General features: G+C 46.4%; 1 protein-coding gene across 1 annotated transcript in view; it reads left to right on the forward strand.

Annotated features, from left to right (window-relative positions):
* MAP3K9 (mitogen-activated protein kinase kinase kinase 9) overlaps nucleotides 1–25,336 on the forward strand; it is a 78,096-nt gene that overhangs the window by 4,646 nt on the left and 48,114 nt on the right. The window contains exon 2 of the mRNA XM_039251839.1: nucleotides 3,152–3,565. Coding sequence (XP_039107770.1) covers nucleotides 3,152–3,565 — 414 coding nt within the window. The remainder of the gene's footprint in view (nucleotides 1–3,151; nucleotides 3,566–25,336) is intronic.

Here is a 25,336-nt window from a genome sequence, read left to right on the forward strand (position 1 = left end):
AAAGAAAAGAAAAAGTGAATATTCCTTCTCTCCTTGACCAAGGAGGGTCCTAACATAACTTACATATTTCTCCAAGAGTGTTTCTTTTTTCTTTCTTTCTTTTTCTTTTCTTTTTTTTCTTTTTCTTTTTCTTTTTTTTTTTATTGAGATGGAGAGAGAAAGAGAGAGAGTGTGTGTGAGTGAGAGTGCAAGTGGGAGAGAGGATCAGAGGGACCGAGAGAATCTTAAGTAGGCTCCATGCTCAGCATGGAGCCCGATGCAGAGCTCAGTCCCATGACCCTATGATTATGACCTGAGCTGAAATCAAGAGTCGGACACTCAACCCACCGAGCCACCCAGGTGCCTCTCTCCAAGAAGATTTCTAATTGTCCCTTAATATAGCCATGTTTTTCTCATTCATATAAATGAAATAAGACAAGAATTAGTAATCAGGATTCATTTTAGGACCCAGAAACATTTAAAGTATTTTAAGCAAAAGTGATTTAGCACAGGAAATTGAGTGCTTCCAGAATTGTTGGAAGGGGAGAAGGGGCTCTTAGCTGGACCTGTGGGACCAACTCCCAGAACATTGCAGACCTGGCCCACCCGGCAAGCCACTCTAATTAGAAACGTACAGAATCAGGAGGTGACACTGAAGCTGTCAGTGTAAGGAACACCCTCTTGTAGTTAGGCAACTGCTTGGCCTTTCAACATTCCTTTCTAGGTTTTCCCAGAACTAATGACTGGACACTGACATGCAGAAAAATCCTACTTCTCCACAGCCATGCTTGCCAGGAGAGGCAGCAAGAGTATGGTGTCCATCTCTCTTCTGCCTTTCCTCTCTTGTGCATCTGATTGGCAGGAGCAGAACTGTAGCAGTCAGGGAGTCTGGGAAATGTAATTCTTAGCTCTCAGGCCTCTGTACAGAAAGGTAATGTAGAGAATTTTAGCGTGGATGTTGATTGTTAGTCCCCAGGACCAGCCACACCATTGATTCTTCAAGAGGAGTGCCAGATGAGATGAAAAGCTTAAACAGCTGAAACTTTTGGGTCAAGATGGGTTCTACTTTCTGCATACCTTTTTGTAGTCCTTTGTGCAGACTGCCAGTTGCATTGTAAAATACAAATGAATGTTAGCCGTAGCTAGGATAGGAATACTCTAAATAAGGAAGAATAGACTTGTGAGCACTGCCAGCATCTGAGTGAAAGATGGAGGCATTCTGGAGCTGGCTGAGGAAGGAAGAGAGCAGCCAGCAGTGGGCAGTTCTTCTTTTGATATTGCCAGAAATTCAGAAATATATCTTTGTTTTCTTAGTTTTTTGTTTGTTTAGTTTTTTAGCAAACTGATGCAAACTGATTATTTTCCCTATCTGTTTCAGGAGGTCCAATGCATTTTTTTAAAAAACATTTCAGGTCTGAGTTTGGTTTAAGTCCCTACTGAGATAGATTTTGCCCCCATTTTACTTGACTGTCACTTACCTGCTGAGTGTTCGGCAGGCTGAGTACAGTGGTGAATAAAGCAGACAGAATCTGCCCCAGCGAATCTCTCAATCTAGCAGGACAGCAGGCACTGAACAAGTAATTAAACCTTGTTGAGTCTTGCCAAACAGAGACTGTTATGGATATGCTTGATGGGGGCCTGACCTCATTTAGGCTGGGGTTAGGAAAAGTTCCTCTAGGAGATTTTGTTTAAGCTGAGACCTGAGGGTTGAGTATGAGTCAGCCAGGTAAAGACAAAGAGACCGAAAAGACACAGCACAGGGTTTTCATGAAAGAAACATAAAATCGCACTTTACTCATATAGCAACACCTTATCTAGCTCAAGATTTATAATCACCGGTAGCTGTTATCATCTATCCAAGGAAGCCTTTCCAAACAGAACAGAAGATATAATCAGGTACCCTGGGTTCAAACTCTGCATTGGAAAGAAGATGAGTGGTTGGGTGTGACACTGGGAACATCAGAGACGGAGCTGCGGAGCAGGTGACTTCTGGAGTAAGATGTCTCCTGGGAGGCTCCTCTCCCGCGTGCCTTAGTCACCAGGTCCTGGTAGAACCACGTTTGGAAAATATCCTCTCAATTTATTCCACACTCTCCATCTTCACCGTTGCTGCCATTCAGACCCTGGTCTTTGCATGCCTGGGTTATTTCAGTGGCCTCCTTAGTGGTTCCTTTTGCAGTAGGCTCCTGTCCTCTGGGTTATATTCCCCATGGCTGCCAGAGTTGATGTCCTTCCCAAGTCACAGTCTAACAGCACTCCTCTACTTAAAAATGCACGAGTCCTATCGTTCACAGCGTGAAGTTCAAGCCTCTCAGAATGACTTTTAAAACACTTCACAACCTAAGTGACCCCAACAACACCTTGAGCCCCATTTCCTATCCTAACGCATATAATCCAGCTACACTGGACTCCCTGAAGTTTTTAATATGCCATATCCTCTCATGCCCCATGTTCTTGCTCATGACCTTCCCTTTGCTTGGATTGTCCTTCTCCCACCCCTGATCATCACTGCCTGATGAGATCCTTTCCATTCATTCTTTTTTTTTTTTTTTTTAAGATTTTATTTTTAAGTAAGCTCTACACCCAGTAAGGGGTTCGAACTCACAACCCCGAGATCAAGAGTTGCATGTTCTACCAACTGAGCCGGCCAGGTGCTCCCCTCTAGCAGACTCATTCTTTAGGGCGCATTCCCATTGTTGCCTTCCCTGAGAATCCTTTCCCACTCACCCTCTTAATCCCTGTCCTGCAGTGAGAGTTGGGTGGTTTTCCTGATCTGATTATACTGCTATGAAGACCCTTTCCAGGCACTATGGTTTGGTTGTTGTGTGTCTGCCTTGTCACCGGATTATATGTTCCTCACCATCTAGTACCCAGTAAAATGATCTCCTTCTATGTTCCCTTCAGTTAGAATGGTTTGTCGTGGTATGACATTCTGTATGATGTCCCAAGTAGAAATTATTACATGAGTACTTATTGAATGCCTGCTATGTGCTAGTCATTAAGAATAATCCAGTAGGTTAACATTTCCTGCCCTTTTGCAGTTTACCTTATAGTGGGGAGATGAAAAAGCCAAGGGAACAGACAGCTTGCTGTGTTAATCCATCCAGGTAAATGGGTGAGTCAATGGTGTTTTCAGAATGTTTTTGACTTCCTTTTTTCTTCTCTTTCTCAGTGTTAGAGATTGATTTTGCGGAGCTAACCCTGGAAGAGATTATTGGCATCGGGGGCTTTGGGAAGGTCTATCGTGCTTTCTGGATAGGGGATGAGGTTGCCGTGAAAGCAGCTCGCCATGACCCCGATGAGGACATCAGCCAAACCATAGAGAATGTTCGCCAGGAGGCCAAACTCTTTGCCATGCTGAAGCACCCCAACATCATTGCCCTTAGGGGTGTGTGTCTGAAGGAACCTAACCTCTGCTTGGTCATGGAGTTTGCACGTGGAGGGCCTTTGAATAGAGTGTTATCTGGGAAAAGGATTCCCCCAGACATCCTGGTGAACTGGGCTGTGCAGATTGCCAGAGGGATGAACTACTTACATGATGAGGCAATTGTCCCCATCATCCACCGCGACCTTAAGTCCAGTAACAGTGAGTATGAAGAGATGAAGAGATGGGGCTGGAGGGCTGGAGAACACTCTTATGCTCAGTCCATGGCTTGGTGGGAGTGGATTCCTAATGGAATCTCAGTGGGCAGTGAAACTCCTTAAAACCATTCCGTCCTTGAGTTGAGATTTAGGGGTACAATGAATGCCAGGCAAAATTGGTTTAGGAAAAGAAGAATGAGGCAGCTCAGGGGTTTGAGATAATTTTGAGCTCATGTTAGCAGGCAAGGTTGGCAGTGTATAATTCTGAGATGCTGTGCAAAAATCCACATATGTACATAGATTTATTTTTCCACTTGAGGGAAGTGTGTCTGTAATTACAAAAGGGGTTTTCCTCTTTGGTGGAACAGCAGTCGATCAAAGGTATATTGCCTGTTTGCAGTCTGCCTGAGCACCCCAATTTGAGGTACCCATTAGAGAAGGGGCCGAGAGGAAAAAGAGGCACCTTCTTTGAGCCGTGAGGCCAATTCAGGTGACAGTGTCAACTGGGAGTGCACAACCGGCTCTTATTAAGCCTGCGGGTATTATTAATTAATTGTTGTAACTATCTAGTGTTTAATAGCAGGGAACTGAGAAGTAACTGTTTATTAAACATCCAGAATCCATAAACTGGATTGTAAAGCAAGTGTTAGACATAATTACATGGTAAGTTGGTGGAGACTGGTCTCCTTGGCGGAATCTGCGAGTGCTGGGACTACGCTGCTTTTGTGTTGTAATTTGTGCTCTCTCTCGCCTGACCTGTGTGGTAGAGAGGATGGAATTTGTTCAATGGCATATACTTAAAATCACTTCGAGCACCGTGTCCAGAGAGGAGGGAGTTAGGGTTTTGGAGGGTGACATGGGTCCCAGGAACTTTGCTGTCTGTCTTCTTCAGTGTTGAGCCCAGAAATCCTTCAGACTTTGTTCTGAGCTGTTCCAGATGAGGTTTATTGTTTCTGCTGATACTATTGTGAATCTGTTTATTTCAAAGAATATGTCTTAAAAGTTTAAAAATAATAAATAAAATAAAATTATATAAGTAGTACATGTTTTTGTTGTACAAAAATTAGTGAGTGTAGATAAACAACAACAAAAAAAAAAAAGAGAGAGAGAGAGAGAAAGGTAACCCATAATGTTTTTCTTCAGGAAGCGTAAGTATTTCATTTGACACATCCTTCTAAATATTTTTATGGGGCGCCTGAGTGTCTCAGTCAGTTGGACACTGGACTTCAGCTCAAGTCGTGATCTTGTGGTTCATGAGTTTGAGCCTCGCATCCGAATCTGTGCTGATAGCTCAGAGCCTGGAGCCTGCTTCCGTTTCTGTGTGTGTCTCTCTCTCTGCCCCTACCTGCTTGTGGTCAGTCTCTCTCTCTGTGTCTCTCTTTCTCAAAAATAAATTAAATAAATATTTTTAAAGGAAATATGTATATACACACAAATATATTTTCTGATTTTCTTTACAATAGCCTTTCTTAACCTTTTTTTATTTTTATTTATTTTTTTATTTATTTCTAGGAGAGAGAGAGAGAGAGAGACAGCGTGAGCAGGGGAGGGTCAGAGAGAGAGGGAGTCACAGACTCTGAAACAGGCTCCAGGCTCTGAGCTGGCAGTCAGCACAGAGCCCGACACGGGGCTCGAACCCACGAACCGCGAGATCATGACCTAAGCGAAAGTCGGACGCTTAACCGACTAAGCCACCCAGACGCCCCTAGCCTTTCTTAACCTTAAAGTAAATATATGTACACACACATACACATATTTTCTAATTTGCTTTAAATTAGCCTTTCTTACCCTTATCTCTTCTACCTGACCCTTATTCACCCTTAACAATAGAAAAATTCATCCTTGCAAAGGCATGGAACATTAAATATAATGCAGGTAAAGGATTTAAGTTCCATAAAACAAAATGTGATTATTTTCATCCCTCCTCCCAAATTCTGTTCTCTAAATGTATTAAATAAATTAAAAGTTTTGGTGACTCTTTTCACATTTCTGCCTAGACTTTGCTTTGGATGATGGGTTAAGAATAAGCAGATGTGTTGGTAGAAAATGTAATGTAGAAAGTGATTTTTAAAAAAGTTTTTTCTTGTATCCTTATCATGCTGGGAGAAATAGGCCAGTTCTCCAATCTTATGTATTGAGCCCTCTTAAAAACTTGAGCTAGGATGATGGAACTGTAAAAGTCAATCATTTCCTCCAGGAAGTTTCAAATTTGGGTGTAATCTAAGCTGTAAACACAAGGATTTACCTTCTGTGAGATTTATGTTTGGAAGTCTAGGTTCTTGGGAAGAAAAAGCTAACTTGTTGCGGGAGATGGCTAGAGACCTCGATGCCATTCTGTCATCAGGGAGACAAAACCCTTAACGGACTTTAAGATTGCCAAAGTGGAGCCTCAGGTGTAGTGTGTTGTGGCGAGAGCTGGACTTACACATGGGGCAGTATGACCCTTGACATCTGGGTAACAGATGCCCAGAAAAGTGCATAGTCCATTGGGCTCTGTGGCTGGTGCTGATATTGATGCCTGCTGTAAATCTCACATGGGAGTTAGGGTAGCTCCCTGAAATTTGTCTGTGGTGGCTGTTTGCTGGGATTGTAGAAATCCACTATGAGTCTTGATGACATTGCTGCTTTTACTCCACTGCTCTGTGGGCATGACTTGAAATTCATTTTAATCATGTTAATCATTTAAAATAATGTTGTGCTAGTTTTTACCCGCCTGTTAGAGAGTCAGAACTTAGTGTTTTGCAGACCTGAGTACACTGGCCTGTTTTTTTCTTGGTTCCAGAGGGTTGGATTTTGGTAGCGGTCATGTGAGGGCAGAATTGTATGAATCCTACACATTAGTTTACTTAGAACCACTAGAGAAAAGATATATATATATATATATATCGGGGCTGTCTTTGTGGAAGAAAGAAAGTAGTTGGTGATAAACATCTAACTGTTACAAAAGGTTCAGTAAAAAAGGTTATTTATTAAAATGCTTTATTATCCTGGTCACCGGCTTTTAAAAGTCACGTGCTGTTAACTGGCAATGGAATATGTACAGCGTCCTGTGTTAGTCTCTAATCCTCAGTAAGTTTAGGTTTGACTGCACATCACCTAAAAACCAAAATAGCAGTGGCTAAAACAAGATATACATTCATTTGTGTTTGAAAAGAAGTCTGCAGGGTTAAGACCACCACAGTGTCATCAGGACCCAGGCTCCTAGTTTTCACTGCATCCCAGTACATGGCCTGCAGCCTCAGGCTTGCCTTGTGCTCTAAGATGGCTGCTGAAATGCCAGTGATTTGGTCCAAGTAACAGGCCTGAAGGAGGACGGAAAGCAGAAGCACAGAAAAAGGGGCTCCTGAAACTGAGTTGGCTCCCATGAACCTCCCAGAAGTCCAGCAAGACACGTCTGCTTGCATTAATTGGCCAGGATGTCATCATATAGCGCAGGGGAGCCTGGGAGATGCAGGACGTTAATCTGGGTGGCAGTGAGCCCAGCTAATAATCAGGGTCTATTACCAGGGGAGGCTGGTGGCGGAAGCGGCTGGCGGTCTTACCATGGACTCTTAATGTGGGCCATGCGTTGGGAAGAACTATTACTTCAGGTACTGAGCACCGTATAGCCAAACAAGGTTAGCCAGGCCTTGGGACGTGTGGCTCATACCCCTGATTTAACTAATAGTTTATACTACTTTAGCATGTTGCATCATTAACGCAAACATTGCTTCTTAAAACCACTTGCTTTTATAGCTTTGGCTATAAAATTGGATTTATGTCTCTGTTCCATCCACTGGGGAAAACCAGCTACTTGATTGTTAGCAAAGCTGTCAGTGAAAGATGGCCTTTTAGTGGAAAGATTGTCCTTCTGGGGGTAGGTGGATGGATTTCAGGATTTTGGCTTATAGGCATGTGGCAGAATAGCAGTTTAATAGTGGTCATTAAAAGTTAAATCAGTGTAAAAATGAGATCATATGAAAAAGCTTTGGAAAATGAAAAACCTTGCCCGAAGTGAAGGTTGTGGTATTACTTTTATTATTAAATCACTTCTCTTAGAAAACACAGAAAAACATAGAGGTAAAAGCAGTTTTTCCAGTTTTTGCATGTATGTGTATTTGTTTTTACCCAGAATCATGCACAGGAAACCGTAATAACCCTGTTACTTGTAGCATGCTTTCCTGCTGCTCTACTTGTCAGCGGGTTGTGACTTGCTACATAAATAAATACTCTTCCACCACAAGATATTTAAAGGTTGCACAGTTCTTCCACTATTTAGATATGGTGTATTAACTAAACCAAACCCTTAGTAATAACAGTAAAAGCAATAATATAACTGATGCTATTAGGGCACCTGAGTGGCTCAGTCAGTTACACATCAGACTCTGATTTTGGCTCAGGTCATGATCTCATGGTTTTGTGAGTTTGAGCCACTTGCCAGGTTCTGCACTGACAGCGTGGAGCCTGCTTGGGATTCTGTCTCTGCCCCCTCCCCCACATGTGCATGCTCTCTCTCTCTCTCTCTCAAAAAAAAAAAAATATATACGTATGTATGTGCTCTCTTTAGATCAGGCACTATCTAAACATTTCATGTAGATTCTCTTAAGTTTTACAGCAACCCTGCAGAGTAAAGACTATGAATGTCTTTATTTTATAGATGAGGAAACTGAGGCTCAGAAAGGTCATCCATTTCTCTAGAATCTCACCGCTAGTCCTAAGAGCAGACTTAGCACCCAGACCTGACCCCTCAGCTTGTGTTCCCAGTCACCACACTGTTGCTGGCACATCGCTTTCGGGCAGCTGGGGTGTCTCACTGCATTGCGTCATGTGGCCCTATAGTGCTTTGGTTTCATAGAATTAGGGATAATATCACTATCCTACTCGCAGAGCCATAGCATGCACATTTCATAAGATCTGATCAACTTACTCTTAGTTTCATAGCTGAAAACCAGAGGTGAGTGGTGGACTGCACTTGGCTGGGACTAGCCACATCAGCCTTCTTTGGTTTGGATGTCACCCGAAACGTCTCATGAGGTCTTTGCTGCCTTTATCTCCCTTTTCCTCTAAAGGCACTTTCCTCTTAAGCCAGGCTGGTTTCCTCTTTCCCCTGGAATGAGGGTGTGCTTCCCAGCCACCAAGTCCTCATCACACCCTTGCCATGGGAATAACCTTGCTTCCAGGGTGCCCTTGCCACATGTCTGTGCCTGTCCAAACCCTGCCCGCTTTCCTGTGCTCAGCTCACAACTGGCCACTTCCTCCCAACACACCATCACTGTGGTCATTGCTAAGTAGTCGTCTGGTGCTAAGCACACACTACCTGAGAGCGTGTAGACGATGTTAGGGTGGCAAGCTCAGATGTCTTCAGGGTCAGTACATTTGCGGAGGCGCCAGTGTGAAGCTGCAGGGCACGCTGGGGATGATGAAGGGAGTGCGTGCTCCATCCAGCACAGGCCGTTGAAAAATAGAACAAAGCGCTGCTGGCCTGCAGCCGGCTGCCAGCCTGCAGCCCGTGGCCTCTTTTTGTTGGCTGTGATTTCAGGAGCATCCGCTGTGCCTCCAAATGGATTTTGTGTCTTTAGCTTCCCAGGCACATGAGTGAGTGAACAAATGAGCGAATGTGGTATCACCTGAACTGGTCTGCTTACAGGATTTCAAAATGTAAAACTTCTGCTTCTCTTGTCGAAGGATGTCCCTCCTGCCTCACTTGTGCGGATGTTGCATTTCATCTTCTGTGTGCTCTCCAGGCCCTCACCCGCTTCCTAATGTCCGGGTTCACCAACGTTTTGGGTGCCGAGGGTGGTATTCTCATGGTGTATTTGTTACCGTTCTTCAGTGCCTCTGCCCTCTTTCTTCCCTGCACGTTCCTGCATGCCAGCCCCGAATAATCCACTTGTCAGTGTCTCCACCGCAGCCAGTTGTGGGCTGCCAGATACTGGGGGGCAGGTCACCACCCTGTGCTGCCTCCATTCACTGCCAGTCCGTTCCATCCACCTCAGCACTTCTTGTGTCCCCAACTTGTGATTTCCCTTTCGTGCTCCTTACAGTCTCTGCTCTAGTTTTGTTGAGTCATTTGATTAGCTGCTCTTCTTGTACCTGGGGGCCTGAGGAGCACCTCTCCCTCTGGTGTCTCTGCTCATTTGTGCTCGGTGCCCTTCTTCGGCCTTCTCTCTAGAGTTCACAAGATAAGGAAGCCAAAGACTTGCTTTCTTTGGAAGTGTTAGGGGGACAGAGCTTCCATCTTGCCCTTGACCTCAGGTAGGCTATAACATTCTAAGCCCTGGTTTACACCTGGACTGGCTACTGGCCACAGTCCCAACTGTGTCTTCTGGGTAGGATTTCTCCAGGCTGAGAGTGTGCCAGCTGCAAGGCTCTGACCCACTGGATCCCACTCTCTGGTGCTCTTCCTCCCGTGTGCTGAGGTAGAGCACGTTCCTACGTGCAGGAAAGAAGGAATGGAAGAAGCAAGTAGGGTATGGGGATCCTGGCCAAGAGCAATGTGACAGGAAGGGCTTGCCTCAAAAAGGGTGAGGAGTGGCCATATAGAGTTTTTCCTATAAGAGAATAAAATGAACTATAAAACATTCCCAGGATGGGTCTGGAAGGCGGCAAAGTACTGGCTAGAGAACCCAGTTCCCAGTCCTTTATAAGACGTGCGTCAGTGGCTTTTTCGAAGCCTAAGGATTGCATCCCCAAATGAGATACTTCCAACAGTACCTGGCTTGGGTGCTGCTGGCTCTCCATTTTTCTTCCCATTTCTAGTCTTTGTGGTTCTTTCCTCAAGCTCCTTCTTTTGGAATTGCAGGGCGATGGACACGTTTTGAGGATTTTTTCCCTGGCAAAAGCATACCAGCGCTCAATGTTTTGGATCATTGGTAGGAGGCAATACCTGAGGTTAGCCAGCAGCCACCAGGCATGTACTAGACTGTTCTGTTCACCTGATGGGTAGCATTTTGCATGAACACAGACATGTTCTGCAAAGTCAAAATGAAGACACACATGAATGAAGCTGAGACTAAGCCAGCAGCCAGCCAGGTGAACACGACTCAGCAGAAAAAGCGGGTGAGGCCAAGAGGTCTGGGTTGCAGACCTCAGTTCTTTAACTTTGCCCTGGAATCTTGCTTGTCCCTTTTCCCGGGGCGTGGTCTTCTCTGCACAAGGATGGTTCTTCTCTGTGTGTCAACTCAAGTGCTTGGCGTTGAGAATAGAACAGTAAACAACAGACCCCTGCCCTGCCCTCACGGAGCTCCCTGGGGTGTCGTGGGGGAGAGACTGAAAATGTAAAGTCATGACTCTGTGCATGCTGTTCGGGGCAGATGTTGGTGCCGTGAGAATGATAATAAAGGGACATGCCTGAGGATTTCCTCAGGGTGCAGGGAGGAGTTCACGAGACGAAGCGGTATAGGGCCAGGGCAGTCCAGGCAGGGAGACCAGCAGACACAAATGCCCAGTGAGAGCATGGCCCCCAAGAGGCAGGTGGTACCTTTGACATCCCCTGGATCCTTTCCTGTGGTTGGTGGGGCTGAGGGGCCGCCAAGAAGGATCAGGAGGGGAACTGGGCTCTTTGCCATCCTTTCCCCAAGCTTGCTCTGGAGTGCCTTCCTTCATCTTTGGTGGCTCTGGGGCTTCTCTGCAGCTCACTCAGTGGTGTAGCAGGTGGCTTGCGGCCCTGGACAATGTTTAGGCACCTCTAAAGCCTGCGTTGCAGTTGGAGCAGAAGATGGCGTTATGTGAAGGATCGTGAGGTATTCTGGACCCTGAGCCATTATCTTGGAGAAAACAGCCTCGGTGAGGGTACAGGTTCAGGACAAGTAGGGCTTCTAATGGTGTGCGGGCTCTGATTTCCAGATTTTGAAGTGCCTTCCCTTTTATCTCTGTGTGCTCTGATTTGAGTTGCTTTTGCCTTCAAAGTCAAATTATCATGTCTGCTCTTCCCTGCACCTTTCCCCAAGCAAACCTGGTAACAGCTAAGTGGTGACCTGCACCTTTTGCAGCTGGTCTACTGCACTGTCACTGCTCAGGGTCAAGATTTGTGCTTCAGGATCTCTAAGGAGACAGGAGCCTGCCTGCCTCTCCCTTCCTCCATGTGTCTTGGAAAAATTTCCATTCCTGACTTGGTGTTTTACCTCATTTCCGTGAGGTCGCTCAGCGTTGCTTATGGATAGGGAAAGTGAGACACAAGGTGTGATGTGAGTGGTCTTCTTGAGTCAAGAAACAAATGTAGCTTCTTCTCCAGGTCACCCAGTGTCTTTACCTTAGAATCCCTTTCAGTCCCCTGTCAGTTTCATGTAGAGCCATACTTGTTCCTCTTATTAGGGATGGATTATTAATGTAGCGCTCTTGAGTCTCTTAGAATCTGTGGAAAATGTGCATAGGTTCATTTTGGGGGACAGGTGTCTACTACTTTGACTAATCCAGTATTCTGAGAAAGTTATGAATCAACACTGCTATAGAGAATTTCTTTTTTTTTTTAATGTTTATTTTTGAGAGAGAAAGAGACAGAGCATGAGTGGGGGAGGGGAAGAGAAAGGGAGACACAGAATCCAAAGCAGGCTTCAGGCTCTGAGCTGTCAGCACAGAGCCCAACGCAGGGCTCAAACTCAAAAACTGTGAGATCATGACTTGAGGGGAAGTCAGATGCTTAACCAGCTGAGCCCCCCAGGCACCCCTGTTACAGCGAACTTCTTAAGCTGGCCCTGTGGGTAAGGGGAGAATGGGTGCGGTAGAAGGAGCACTAGTTCACATGCCACCCTCGGCACTGACTGGCTGGGTTGCCTTGGGCACATCTTGTGCTCTCTGAGCCTCAGTTCCACGAGTGTGAAATGAAAGGTTTGGATGAGATGGTCTCAGAGGTCCCTTCCAGGACTGACATTATGGGACTTAAAGTGTGAATGTGTGTTTGGTAGAAGGTGGTGATTACACGGTCTGCCTGAATCCATGTGGCTGTCTACCACATGCCCGGGTTCCCCACTTTCTGGCTTCTTGTTGCAGGGGCCAGAGCTCCTGATGGGGACTGTTCTCCAAGTGGTTTAGCTAGCGCACAGTTGACCGGAGCTCTCAGGAGCTCCCCGCCCCTTTGCTGCCCAGGGCATGACAGATGGCCTTGCAGACAGAAGATGCTCCATTCACATGAATCATGACGGGGATTCACAATAAACCAAGGGCAGCCTTCATCCTGGAGGCAGGACGCAGTTCGTCAAACGTCACTTACGTCCTTGGGACTGAATGAGGGGCATCCCGGTGTCTCAGAGCTTTGCTGCTCTGAATTGACATTAAGCTTTTACAGATGGGGCTCAAGACCACTCAGGTGTTTGTGTGCCTCTGTCCCCCTCCCCAGCAGAGTTGCAGAAAGACTGTGTTCTTGCAGATGCTGGAGCGTGACAGTGAGGTCTAGAAATGAGACATATTAAAGCTGAAGATAGCTCATCCCTGGGATTTTTGCTCTCTATAGGGAACTTGGAGGTTTTGATCTGAGAAGAAAGCATTTCCCCCTATGATTGGTTTTGGGAATCACCTTGGTCTGATGGGAGGAACACTGGCTTGGGAGTCAGAGAGATGTGGATTAAAGCTACTTCTTGAGCCCTGATGTGGGACATGTGGCTAGCTACTTGGATCTCCAGGATCCCCATCTGCAAAATGTGGGCAATACAGAAAAGAGCAGTGTTGTTTTAAGATGGTATGAAACAGGGGCGCTTGGATGGCTCAGTCGGTTAAGCATCCGACTTTGGCTCAGGTCATGGTCTTGCGGTTCGTGGATTTGAGCCTCGCATAGGATCTGCACTGTCAGATTCTTTCTCTTTCCCTCGCTCTCTTCCTCTCCCACACTCTCACTTTCTCTCTCTCTCTCAAACTTAAAAAAAAAAAAAAAAAGATGGTATGAAACTGTGTGTGCATGTGCCCCATAGGCACCACATTCAGTAACAAGGCTGTGTTCTTTTCCTCTTTCCAAGTAATAGAAGAAACTTCTTTCTATTCCTTGTTATTTTAGATGTACACAGGATATGGTTCAGTTTTACTTTTTAAAGTAGCATAAGGAGGGGTGCGTGGGTGGTTCAGTCAAGCATCCAACTCTTGATCTCAAGTCAGTTCTTGATCTCAGGGTTGTAAGTTCAAGCCCTGAATTGGGCCCCACACTGAGCATGGAGCCTACTTGATTTTAGGCAGCCCTGAGCTGACTTTTCCCAAATCAGCCAGGGGCAGTTTTACTGAGACAGGCAAATTTACTTTAGCTGAAGCCACAGAAGAGGGGCTCGATACACCCCAGCCGCTTCTAGATGTGTCTGGGCTTTCTGTAGAAAAGGCAGAGTCTCTCACTCCCTCCAGACCTGCCTTAACTCACAGAGCTTGGCCCCCTGAGAAATTCTGTCTTGTCTTGTTATGGCCTTTGGCCTGATTGAATGGGACAGCTGGCCGGTTTTATGGCTCTGCTAGCCTCTCAGCTGATAATTAAAATGATTTTGCCCCAGGAGGAAGGCAGTTTATTTCTCTCTTCTCTGCTGCACGAGTCCATGGCCAAGGTCAAAGGGAATGCCATTTTCACACCTCTTCCTGGCTTCTTCCCCAAGTCAACTTAACATTATTGTCACACAGCCTTTATTAAGACTGGCATATTCAGGGTGGACTGAAGAGATTTATTTTGAGTGTGGCGGTCTTCCTTTGGTAGGAGGGTGGAGCATCATGGCCCCTTTCCATCTCTGTGCAGTGGCTTTATTGCCCGTAGCTATTCCACATCTGGCTGGGGCCAGCACTTAGTAGGTCCTCAGGAAATGTTTGCGGGTTTGGTCATCACAGATTCCAGCAGTGTGCCTGTTCCCATGTTTTGACCTCTCCCTCCAGCCCAAGATTATCTAAACAGTGCCCAAACTCTCCTTCAGAGCCCACATCTAGGATGTGAACCCCATCTATCATTGGAGATGACGCCATGTGAGCTCTGGGTGAGGCGTGGTTGGTATCTTGGCTCTACTACTTGGTAGCTGGGACCGTGCACAAATGATAAACATTTTGTGCTTTAGTTCTTATTAATGTTAAATGAGAATGATGATAATTCCACCCATCTCATTTTATAGGGTGGAGGTGAGGATTCAGTGAAATAATCTAGATGAAGCACTTAGCACTGTCTGGCACATGGTGAGGGCTCTGTATATTGATCATTATTTTATTATAATTCCAGAGGCTACATTTATTTCCTCAGTCTTCAGATCCATACTTTGTGATCTTGTATTTTTAAGTATAAATTACCTTGTACTTACATTTTCAATGTTTTAGCCCTGTTCTCACCAGTTGCGGTGTAGATATTTATAGTACAGATATAGTGATACGTACCTAAGGTAAGAATAGTTCAAAATGGAGATACAAAGAAAAGTCAATCTTATCCCTACCCTAAACCTAAGTTTACTTCTTAGAAGCAAATAAAATTAACGTGTGGGTTGTTTTTTTGTTTTGTTTTTTTGTTTTGTTTTTGTCTCCTTTGATAATTTTTTTCTGTGAAAACACAGGAATCCCAGTAGAATTATTGACGGCAGGGGTAATGTTGTTTTTCTTCCTTCCATCGTCTCCTGCTCCCCACCTCCCCTTTCCCACAAATCACCGCCAATGTAGGACTTCGCATAGAGCAGTCTGGATGTTAGCAATTCCATTGTTGCTGTGAAATCTTGCCTTTTCTATCCCTAGTTCCCTTCTGGCTGGACTCAAACTCCTCTATTGAACAAACTACATTTGCTGTCATCAAGCTTTGCTTTTGTACGTCCATTCCTGTTTCATAAACTTTTCAGGAGCTTAGGACCCTAGGGGAAGGTGTTTCTTGGAGCTTAGAAAGTCAGAAGCCTAATGTTTGCCTCTGGAATTGCCCTGCTGTGGAGGCTCTGACTCTCTACCCATCTCTCTACCTTGGGACCTGAGCCTTACCAGTGGGTCCACGGGGCCATGGCAGTGACTGATCTAGTAACTTAGGCCTTTCTCTGCAGATCCTTAATACAGTTTGCAACCTGATATGCCTGAGAAGGCAATGTAATAGGAAAAGGTAATATTGAAAAGAGAAGAAGTTATCTCAGATTGCACAGTGCAGATGCGACTGTTTTTTCTTTCTGTGGGATTTGCCTATTCCTGTCTGTGTACCTCATCTCCTGCCACTTCCGTCATGGAGTACATGCCATCTGGATACATTTTATTTTTGTTTGTTTCTGCATTCTGTTCACGTTCAGAATCCAAGAAGGCAAAAAGGACTGTAGCTGGGGGTGATAGTCTCCAGTTTCCAGTCATTCATACTCCCTTTTGTGTTAATGGATTAGACTTGAGCTTAAGGGAATTTTAGAGCCGTGACCACAGGACATTGAGTAATTTGCCTAGAGTCAGGCTTTTGGGTTGCCTGGGTCCTGTGACAGCGTCTTTTCTTCTAGGCTTCCCAGCCTCTGACAGTGGGGCCTGTCACTCTGCTACGTTTTCCAGCTAGGTCCCAAGTATCATGGGAGACGGCATCCGAGGAATCTACACTATCCGAGGAATCAGGGATGCCTTGCTTATAGCCCCGGAGGTCAAAGCTAAACAGCAAAGTCTGCATCTTTACTGCCCAATAACAATCACTTCTTCACTGGGTTATATAGAAGAGACCAGTGTTCAAGCTCTGCCAGGTATTTTAGTTTTCAGGAAGGAAAACCAGTAAAGACTCCTCTCCACCCCACCTCCCCCTACCAGCTGTATTGAGATATAATTGGCACGTAACATTGCGTAAGTTTAAGGTGTACAGTGTGATGATTTGATATACGCATATATTGCGAAATCGTTACCGCAGCAGGCTTAGTCAACACATCTGTCACCTCATGTAATTATTTTTTGGTATGGTGAGAACATTTAAGATCTACTCTTCTTGGCAATTTTCAAGTATATAATATCGTATTTTTTTATTTTTTAGAGATTTTGTTTTTAAGTAATCTCTATACTGAATGCGGGGCTTGAGCTCACAACCTCGAGATCAATAGTAGCATGCTCTACCGACTGAGACAGCCAGGCACCCAAATATGGCCTTGTGAGCTGTAGTCACCATGCTGTATGTTAGATCCCCAGAACTTACTTATCTTCTAATAGGAAGTTTGTACCCTCTGGCCAGCATGTCTCCATTTCCTCTACCCTTCAACCCCCAGCAATCACCGTTCTGCCCTGTTTCTGAGTTTACCTCTTTTTTAGAGTCTGTATGTATCTTTCTCTATCTGACTGATTCACTTTACATAATGCCCTCATGGCCCATCCATGTTGTCACAAATGGCAGGATTTCCTTCCTTTTTGATGGACCAAATAATACTCCATTGTATGTGTGTGTGTATATATATATATATATGTGTGTGTGTGTGTATATATATATATATACACACACATATACACAGCACGTCTTCTTTATCCATTTGTCAGTGGATAGACACTTGATTGTTACTGTATCATGTTTATTGTGAATAATGCTGCAATGAACATGGGGGTGCAGATATCTCTTGGAGATAGTGATTTCATTTCCTTTGGATATACACCCAGAAGTAGAATTGCTGGATCATATGGTATTTCTACTTTTAAATTTTTTGAGAAGCATCCATACTGTTTTCCACCCTGGCTGCAGCAATTTGCATTTCTACCAACAGTGCACAGAGACACAGAGATTCCCCCCCCTCCTTTTTCTTTTTACCTCCTTGCCAACACTTGTTATCTTTTGCTTTTTGGTAATAGCCATCCGAACGGATGTGACGTAATATCTCATTGTGGTTTTGACTTTCATCTTCCTGATGATTAGTGATGTTGAGCATCTTTGCATGTGTCTGCTGGACATTCGTTTGTCTTTTTGGAAAAGAAGGCCCTCTGCCCATTTTCTGATCAGATTGAAAAACATTTTTATTTCTTAAGTAGTCAGCTCCCAGCCATCTGGGATAGGAAAGTCCTGTTTAGGGACAGGAAACCCGTGGCACAACAGTAACAGTCTCTCTGTCATGGTCAGTTCTCTCCTCTCCCTCAAAACCATAAAATGAATCATAAGTTAGCTTGTCTTTTCCAAGTGCATGGCAGCTGGTGGCGAGGAAGGCTGGCCCATCAAGTCCCATGGATGGCAATGGAGAAGCAACTTAAATTTTTCCCAAATAAGCCTCTCAGATGATTTAAGATATTAGTGACATCTGATTTCCTGTCTTAGATAATTATTCATGGTGACAGAGATAAGTGCCCTCACTCCCCCCAACCCCCACCCCCAGTATTCCTAGAGATGAGGTGAAGAATAATCATATTTTGTATTTGGTGCTATAGAATTTTATTCGGAGGAGTATCTATGTAAGGTACTCAAGGCAGAAGTGGTGGTAGCCCCATTTTACAGTAGCAGAAACTGAGGCTCAGAGAGGTTTAACGTATTGCCCGAGAACACATAGCTAGAGAATGGCAGGGCCTGACCTCGAGTCCAGGGCTCTCCAGCATTCATGTGGTGGTCTTTCTTCTCTGTCCTTTGGGACCAGATGGCAGTAGGAGACCCTCACTCGCACCCTGTTCTGTAGGATTGACCCTGTGACCCACCAGACTCTGGGTGTGCTGGCGCTAGCCGTGGCTTTCAACCTGGTCTTGGGGTCCTTGTGGGGCAGACCCTCCCCACATGTGGAATTGCAGGGAGGGGATCCTTCACAGTTCCAGCCCAGGGACCTGACAGCCCTAGGCGTGGTGGTCCTAAAATGCACAGGAGCAGAGGGGGGCTCCTTTCTCCTCTCCCCTTTCCCCCAGGGCCCCTCAGGGAGCACAGTCTGAATCTTTGCCGTCATTCTGTAGCCTCAGCTTTGCTCCTTGTTAGTGTTCATTGTGAATCAAAGCCATGCTTATATACAGCCTTCTAAAAGCTGGGCCGTAACAGAAGCTTCCACATTATTTGACTCTTGCTTTTGCTTATGTTGGTATCATGGTTCTGCTTTTGTTTAAACAAGGGAAATACAGATAGATTTCACATAAATTCACACATACTTATTTATGGGAATTTAAAATTTCAACCAGAAAAGTGATGTAAACATTCAAAAAGGGTTTGGGCCCATTTTTAAATATCCAAGCCCCGAATAGTTATTTGGATGCCATGGCCTTTAGTCTCATGTCCTCTGGGAGGTGAGCAGGCCCTCCTGGGGCATTGCCTTTGCAAACTGAGGGGTTTTTTTTTAATGTTTTTATTTTTTATTTTTGAGAGAGGGGGAGAGAAAGAGAAAGAGACTCTCAAGCAGGCTCCCTGCTGTCAGCGCAGAACCTCATGTGGGGCTTGAACCCATGAACCGTGAGATCATAACCTGAGCTGAAGTCAGATGCTAAACTGAATGAGCTCCCCAGGCGCCCTGCAAACTGAGTTTGTAACCCAGTGTTGGGCCCACATGGGAATTCTGTTCCCTGTGGAGGACGGGTAGGCAGGCTTTGTAGTGCTCACTTACATTTGTAGATTAGTATCATGAAACAGAATTTGGGCTTTCCATCCTCCCTTCCGTAATGCTCCGAGCATTCCTTAATGCCGGTGGAATAGCACCCAAACCACTATGAGTGAAGCCTCCCAGCTCTTCCCTTCTCCTGCCTCCCCAAGAGAATTTTTAATTTGTTGCCACCGGTATTTTTGAGCTATGGTGACTGAAGGCAAGCAGAGGGGACAAGGGCTGGAATCCTGCAAATTCACCCTGACAGAAACACATTTTAAAAAAGAATTTTAAGGGACGCCTGGGTGGCTCAGTTGGTTAAGCATCTGACTTCGGCTCAGGTCATGATCTCATGGTTCGTGGGTCCGAGCCCCACGTCAGGCTCTGTGCTAACAGCTCAGAGCCTGGAGCCTGTTTTGGATTCTGTGTCTCCCTCTCTCTCTGACCCTCCCCTGCTCACGCTGTCTCTCTCTCTCTCTCTCCCTCTCTCTCTCTCTCTCAGAAATAAATAAAATATTTAAAAATAAATAAAAAAATGAAAAGGAATTTTAAGCAGGAAATTCATGACCTTCTTTATGTGAGGGCAACGAATAGGAGAAAAAGGGATTTGCAGAAGTGTTTCTGTGGAGCATATGAACCCTCTGATGCCTGGCAAAATAACTAGAGAGTCTAAGTAATTTTGATTGTCTTTTGGAGGCTGCCACCACCCTCCCACCCCGCCTCGCCACTGGACACATTTCAGCCCACAATCATTACGTGTAAGGCTGGCTTTATTTTTTTTTAATGTTTATTTATTTTTGAGAGAGAGTAAGCAGGAGAGGGGCAGAGAGAGAGGGAGACACAGAATCCAAAGCAGGCTCCAGGCTCTGAGCTGTCAGCATAGAGCCTGATGTGGGGCTCGAACTCATGAACAGTGAGATCGTGACCTGAGCCAAAGTTGGACACTTAACCAACTGAGCCACCCAGGCACCACATAAGGCTGGCTTCGTATGCATCGTTCTAGGCCATATGGATCATGAATCCAGCCAATTTTAGGCTTCTCATAAGCTTTTTGGTGTTTGATTTGATATGTAGTATATTGGAGGGCTGGGAATGGGAAGATCACTGATAATGACCTTGTAGGAAGAGTAAGAATGTCCCTGCTCAGGAAGAGGGACATAACCTAAGACTTTTCCTCACCGGGAGGTTCCACAAGGGCAGGAAAGAAGGCATTTGAACATTTTCCTAGCAGTTTCTGGCAATGCCCATTATGCCTACCTTTCTAGGTAGCAGAGAAGGAAGCAACAGACTGGCTTCCCCCTGGAACCGAGGCGTACCACCTTGAGAACCTGTGTGGTTGTGATTTTGCCTAACCATAGTAAGGTCCTCAACTCCATCACTCGGATTTGTGGAGTTATCTTTGGAGGCAGGCCAAGAAAGTACTGGTACAAACCTCATCTCACCCATCCCAGTGGGCATGGAGGTGGGAGGTGGGTACTCAGAAAGGCATCCGTAGCATAGACAGGAAGACAGTGAGTCAGAACAAAGCTAGTCTTAGCCTGAAGTGTTACTTGAGGTTGGCCTCTCCCTGCTCTTAGATGAGAAGTTGGGGAATGACTCATAGGAAATTTTACTGTGTTTTCCTTAGCTTTCCAGGACTATTAAGGATTTGTGGTTCAAAATGGCACCTCCCATTGTTTTGAGCCTGTGTGGTCATGCTTCCTTGGCTACAAGGGGATGGTGATGGGTAGCTGTGGTGGGTCATGCTATGTCTTCCTCCACACTAAAATCTTTTTTCTTCTGCGATGCCTTGGGTGATGCCTGGGGTGTTTGCATTTCGCGTGGGTTATGATTCTCAACCAGCAGGTCCTCATGAGAATCTGACGTGCCTGTGATTGCACTGGTGGCGTAGGAATTGTGACACATCACTTTATTATGTGTGCTGCATCGACGTTAGTTCCACCACATTCTCTCCGTCCTCAGGAGTCATACGACATAAACATGCCCCAACCACCAGAACAGTAGTATGCAGTATGGTATAGTGTGCCAAGGGTCTGTGAGATGGTGTCCAGACAAGGCAGAACTCTCTGACAGGCACTGATGGAAGAGTTAGGTCTTAAAGGGGCTTGGGAGGAGGGCTGTTGATAAAAGGATGGTGGGCCACAGCAATGACTTTCCAGGGGAAGGGGCTGCCTCAGTTGAGCCATGGCCAAGTGTTTGTCAATGCTGTGCCTCTGTCACCGGCTTCTTTAGGAAACCCCACCCCTGGACTACGGAACAGGAAAGCCATGTCCCCAAGTGATTGAGTCTCCCATATAGAAACCACTCCTGTCTCTAAGTGGCTGGGGAGCAGACAGAGCATGGTATACTGTTCTAGGCCCTGAGTCAGGCAGGTCTGGCTTGGGCAAGGTCCTCACCTCTGAGCCCATTTCCTCTTCCATAAAATGAGGATAATCCTAGTAGTTACTCATAGCATTGTAACGAGCATTCCATGAAATTGTGCACACAAGCCCTTAGCATAATACCTGGCACAAAGTAAATGCTCAGTAAAAGGGAGCTTTTCTTTCCTTTTTAAGAATACTGTTTCCAAGAGCAGCTGCTTCTCTGGTAGCAGCCGATATGAGAATAGACTCATAAGTGTGTCACCAACCGTTTCCATTCCTGTTGCTTCAGAACGAACCACCCCGAGCAAGAATCATTTCATTATCTCATGAAAACTGGGCGAGGGATTTGGAAAGGGCTCAGTAGGAATGGCTTCTTCCTGCTTCTCCCTGTATGGAACCTCAGCTGGGACAATTCGGAGGCTCTGATTGAGGCCGCAGATTGGGGGAGGACTCCTCAGAAAGGCTTGTTCACACACGTCTGGTGCCTGGGCTGGGAGGATCCGAAGGCTAGGGCTGCTGGTGGCGGTGCGCACGTGTGACCCCTCCGAGTGTGGCTGGCTCGGGGCTGTTGGCCTTCCGACATAGTGGCTCAAGGCTTCCAGCACAAGGGTTGCAGTGAACAGGGCAGCAGCTGCATTGTCTTCTCTGATCTGGCTCAGAAGTCATGCAGTGTTGCTTACGCATGCATGGGTTAACGTGGGTCTCAGGCCCGCTGTGATTCACAGGGGACAGAGACCCGCCTCTCTGTGGGAGGAGTGTCCAGATCACATCGGAGAAAAGCACAGAATATGGGGGACATTGTGCCATTTTGAGAAAGCCACCTGCCCTGCCTGCCAAGGGAACTCTGGTGGCAGAGCCTTGGGGACACAGGTTCGTGGGGAGCCTGGGAGCAATACCCCATGCCAAGAAAGAAGAATGACTTTTTGTTGACAAAATCATCAAAGGTCTGCAGCTTGTAGCTGAGGCATGGTAGCTCCTCGCGGTCAGGGCGAGACGGTACAGTGGGACTCTTCAGAGCTGGTGGGCGTTTGTGGAGACGTTCTTTAATAGGAAAAGTAGCTGCATAAAAGCTCTGCCTCTGGCTTTCCGTTTCCCGCTGGTGACACCTGTGTCTGGACGAGCCCGGGGCTAGAGTCCCATCTGTGGTATCCAAGCTTAATTTGCACAAGACGGCAATGGCCGCAGGTGCCCAAGTTGAAATGGTCCTATTTTAGGATGTGGCAGAGAGGAAGGTGTCCCTCAAACACACGGGAAGTGTGGCCAGAAAGGTGGTGGTGACAATTTGTGTTTTAATCACAAGCTCAGCCGTAAGAGAACCTTTCCTTGGCAGTGCGAGAGAGGTGGGAAGTGGTCCCTGTGTCCAGAGAAGAGATGAAAGTGACATTCCCATGGAAAGCTGGGGCTGGTTAAAGGGGTCATTGAAAAATAGCTTGAAAAAGTTGATGAATTGTGCTTCATCTCTTGAGACCAGCCATTGTTGGTCTATAAATATATGGGTTCTCTCTATTGGTCCCTCTATCCTCTAGGCCAACAAAGCAGTGGAAATCCACCCCTCATGCTGTTGGATCACGTAGCAAGCACAGATGTGGGCATGTCACAAAGGCTGGTGCTTTGAGTTGTTTCTCAAGTGCTGGTTTACACGTATACCTCTTTCCCCTTGTTCCCCGTGGCACGGATTCACGAGAAAACCAGCCAGGGTTCGGAGTGGCCTGGAGCCCTGGATGCCCTCCAGGTTTGAACTGAGGCCCCAGTACCACAGTCTTGTTAACTAGCCTGTCTGAACACTGTGCTTATGGCCCAGGCGCCTAAGGACTGGCCCTCACCACATTAGGCCACCCCGGGAAGCCCATCCATCTATCAGTTATGTCCTCTCTGGCCTCATTCTTAGGCTGGGCCATTCTCTGAGCTCTCTGCTGCCTGCCCTTGGCTGACATGGTAAAGCGTAGAGCACAGGTATCTGGGGCTTGCTCATTGTGTCGGACGATGCAGGACTGAGCTGCATTGGCAAAGAGTGCCTGGTCACAGCAGACATCAGGACTGTGGAACCGCATGTGGCCCAGGCAGTGGCAGTAGGTAATGTGTGAGTTTGTGGCTGTGCCCAGAAGTGAAGGAGCCCAGTTCCCAGGTGCTTATGGAGAGCTGGGGGGCACGGGGAGGGGAAGGAGGGGAAGCTTCAGTCTCTATTGGAAGCCAAGAGTTGGTGGGTGGGTGTTGGCACAGAGGTAGGGGCAATGGAATCCCTCAAAGCTCCTGTACTCGCTGAATGCTCATACCTTCCCGAAAGCTCAGTGACCTACAGGTACCCAGCTGGAGCAGCTGGGTGCTGTGAAGCTGGAGAGATTTCCTAGGACTCACTGGCCGCCCCTTCTCCCTGTTCATATGATTAATCACTCCGTCTCGCTGGCCCATCATCCCCAACCCCAGTACCGTGGTTTGTTCTTCACTACCTCCCCTGGGTAACTGTGAAGGTTACTGTTGTGTACTCACTGGCTGTCTTTCGTTCTTTCAGTTCTGTTTGCCTCACTGCCCAACTACACCACTACCCTGCTTACAAACTGCCTATCACTCCAGGATCAATTCCCAGCATCTCTGTGCCGCCTGCAGTTCTTCGCATCCGGCCCCAGCCCTTCACTGCCGCTCCGTCCTACTCCAGCTGCAAGGGACGATTTCCTTTGCCCTACATGTGTCAGGGTTTCTTCCCTGTGGCCTGAAACCACTTTATTCCTCCTGCTGAGAGTGGCCTCTGCCTCTTTCCCTTGGACCAAGCCCTGTCCTTTCTTTTAAAACTTTTTTTTAATGTTTTATTTATTTCTAGGAGAGAGAGAGAGAGAGAGAGACAGGGAGAGAGAGAGACAGCGTGAGCAGGGGAGGGTCAGAGAGAGAGGGAGTCACAGACTCTGAAATAGGCTCCAGGCTCTGAGCTGGCAGTCAGCACAGAGCCCGACGCGGGGCTCGAACCCACAAACCATGAGATCATGACCTAAGCGAAAGTCGGACGCTTAACCGACTAAGCCACCCAGGCGCCCCAGCCCTGTCCTTTCTTTACAGCTCAGACAGCAGCTGTGAATTCTTAAAAATTTTATTTCAGTTTTATTTTTGAGAGAGAAAGAGAGCAGGCAGACAGAGGATCTGAAGCAGGCTCCATGCTGACAGCAGCAAGCCTGATGTGGGGCTCGAACTCATGAACCATGAGATCATGACCTGAGCAGAAGTCAGACATTTAACCCACTGAGCCACCCAGGCGCCCCAGCAGCTATGTATTCTGTGATCTTCTTCCAAGGAGTTTCTTTCTCTCTATGTCTCTTGTTTCTGTATTTCTCCACAGTAGATGCTTGAAGCAAGATGGGCATGTGGGGTACACTAAGATCATCATTAAGAGCATGGGAGTGGTAGCCAGTCATCCCAGATTTACCGCTTACTGGCTGTGTAACTTGAGGAATATCCTCACTTCGCTCAGCCACAGCATCTTCATCTGTAAATAGAGATGAAACAGTACTCGTTTCATGAGGTGTTTGATTGAGGTGTAGTGCTTGTAGGATCCTAGCACCGTGCCTCAGGTATAGTTCGTGCTCCATAAATACGAGCAGTGCTGATGACAATGATTATAAGGGTGGACTTGTGGCCAGAGTGAATGGGAGTGGGGGTGTGAGGGGGAAGGACATTCCATTCCTGTTTTCCTTTATAGGATCATCTCTTCCTCATTCCTCTCCCCTTCTCCCTCTTGCCTGTGTAGGGGACTGCTGGCCTTTTCCAGTAACCTGAACAATTAGTATCTTTAACCAAAGTTCGTGGATTCTTAGGCAGGAGTATTAACAGGGAGGAGCTTTGCTCTCTTGAGTAACAAGCTGGATTCTCTGATCCTGGACGTTGGTTGTATTTTAGAGGCTTTAGCTAACCCCACATCCCTTTCCACCCATGGTGTGGTGCCTTTTCCCCAGAGAGGAGGATGGGTGCTACAGGTAGGCAGGGTGGGGCCTCATGGTCTGTGGGCCAAGCCCGGCACCATAAGAGTTGACCTGCTTGGGGTATGGATCCCTCCAG

This window comes from Hyaena hyaena, unplaced genomic scaffold, assembly GCF_003009895.1.
Source record: "Hyaena hyaena isolate Hyena2069 unplaced genomic scaffold, ASM300989v1 scaffold_400, whole genome shotgun sequence".
Classification (NCBI taxonomy): domain Eukaryota; kingdom Metazoa; phylum Chordata; class Mammalia; order Carnivora; family Hyaenidae; genus Hyaena; species Hyaena hyaena.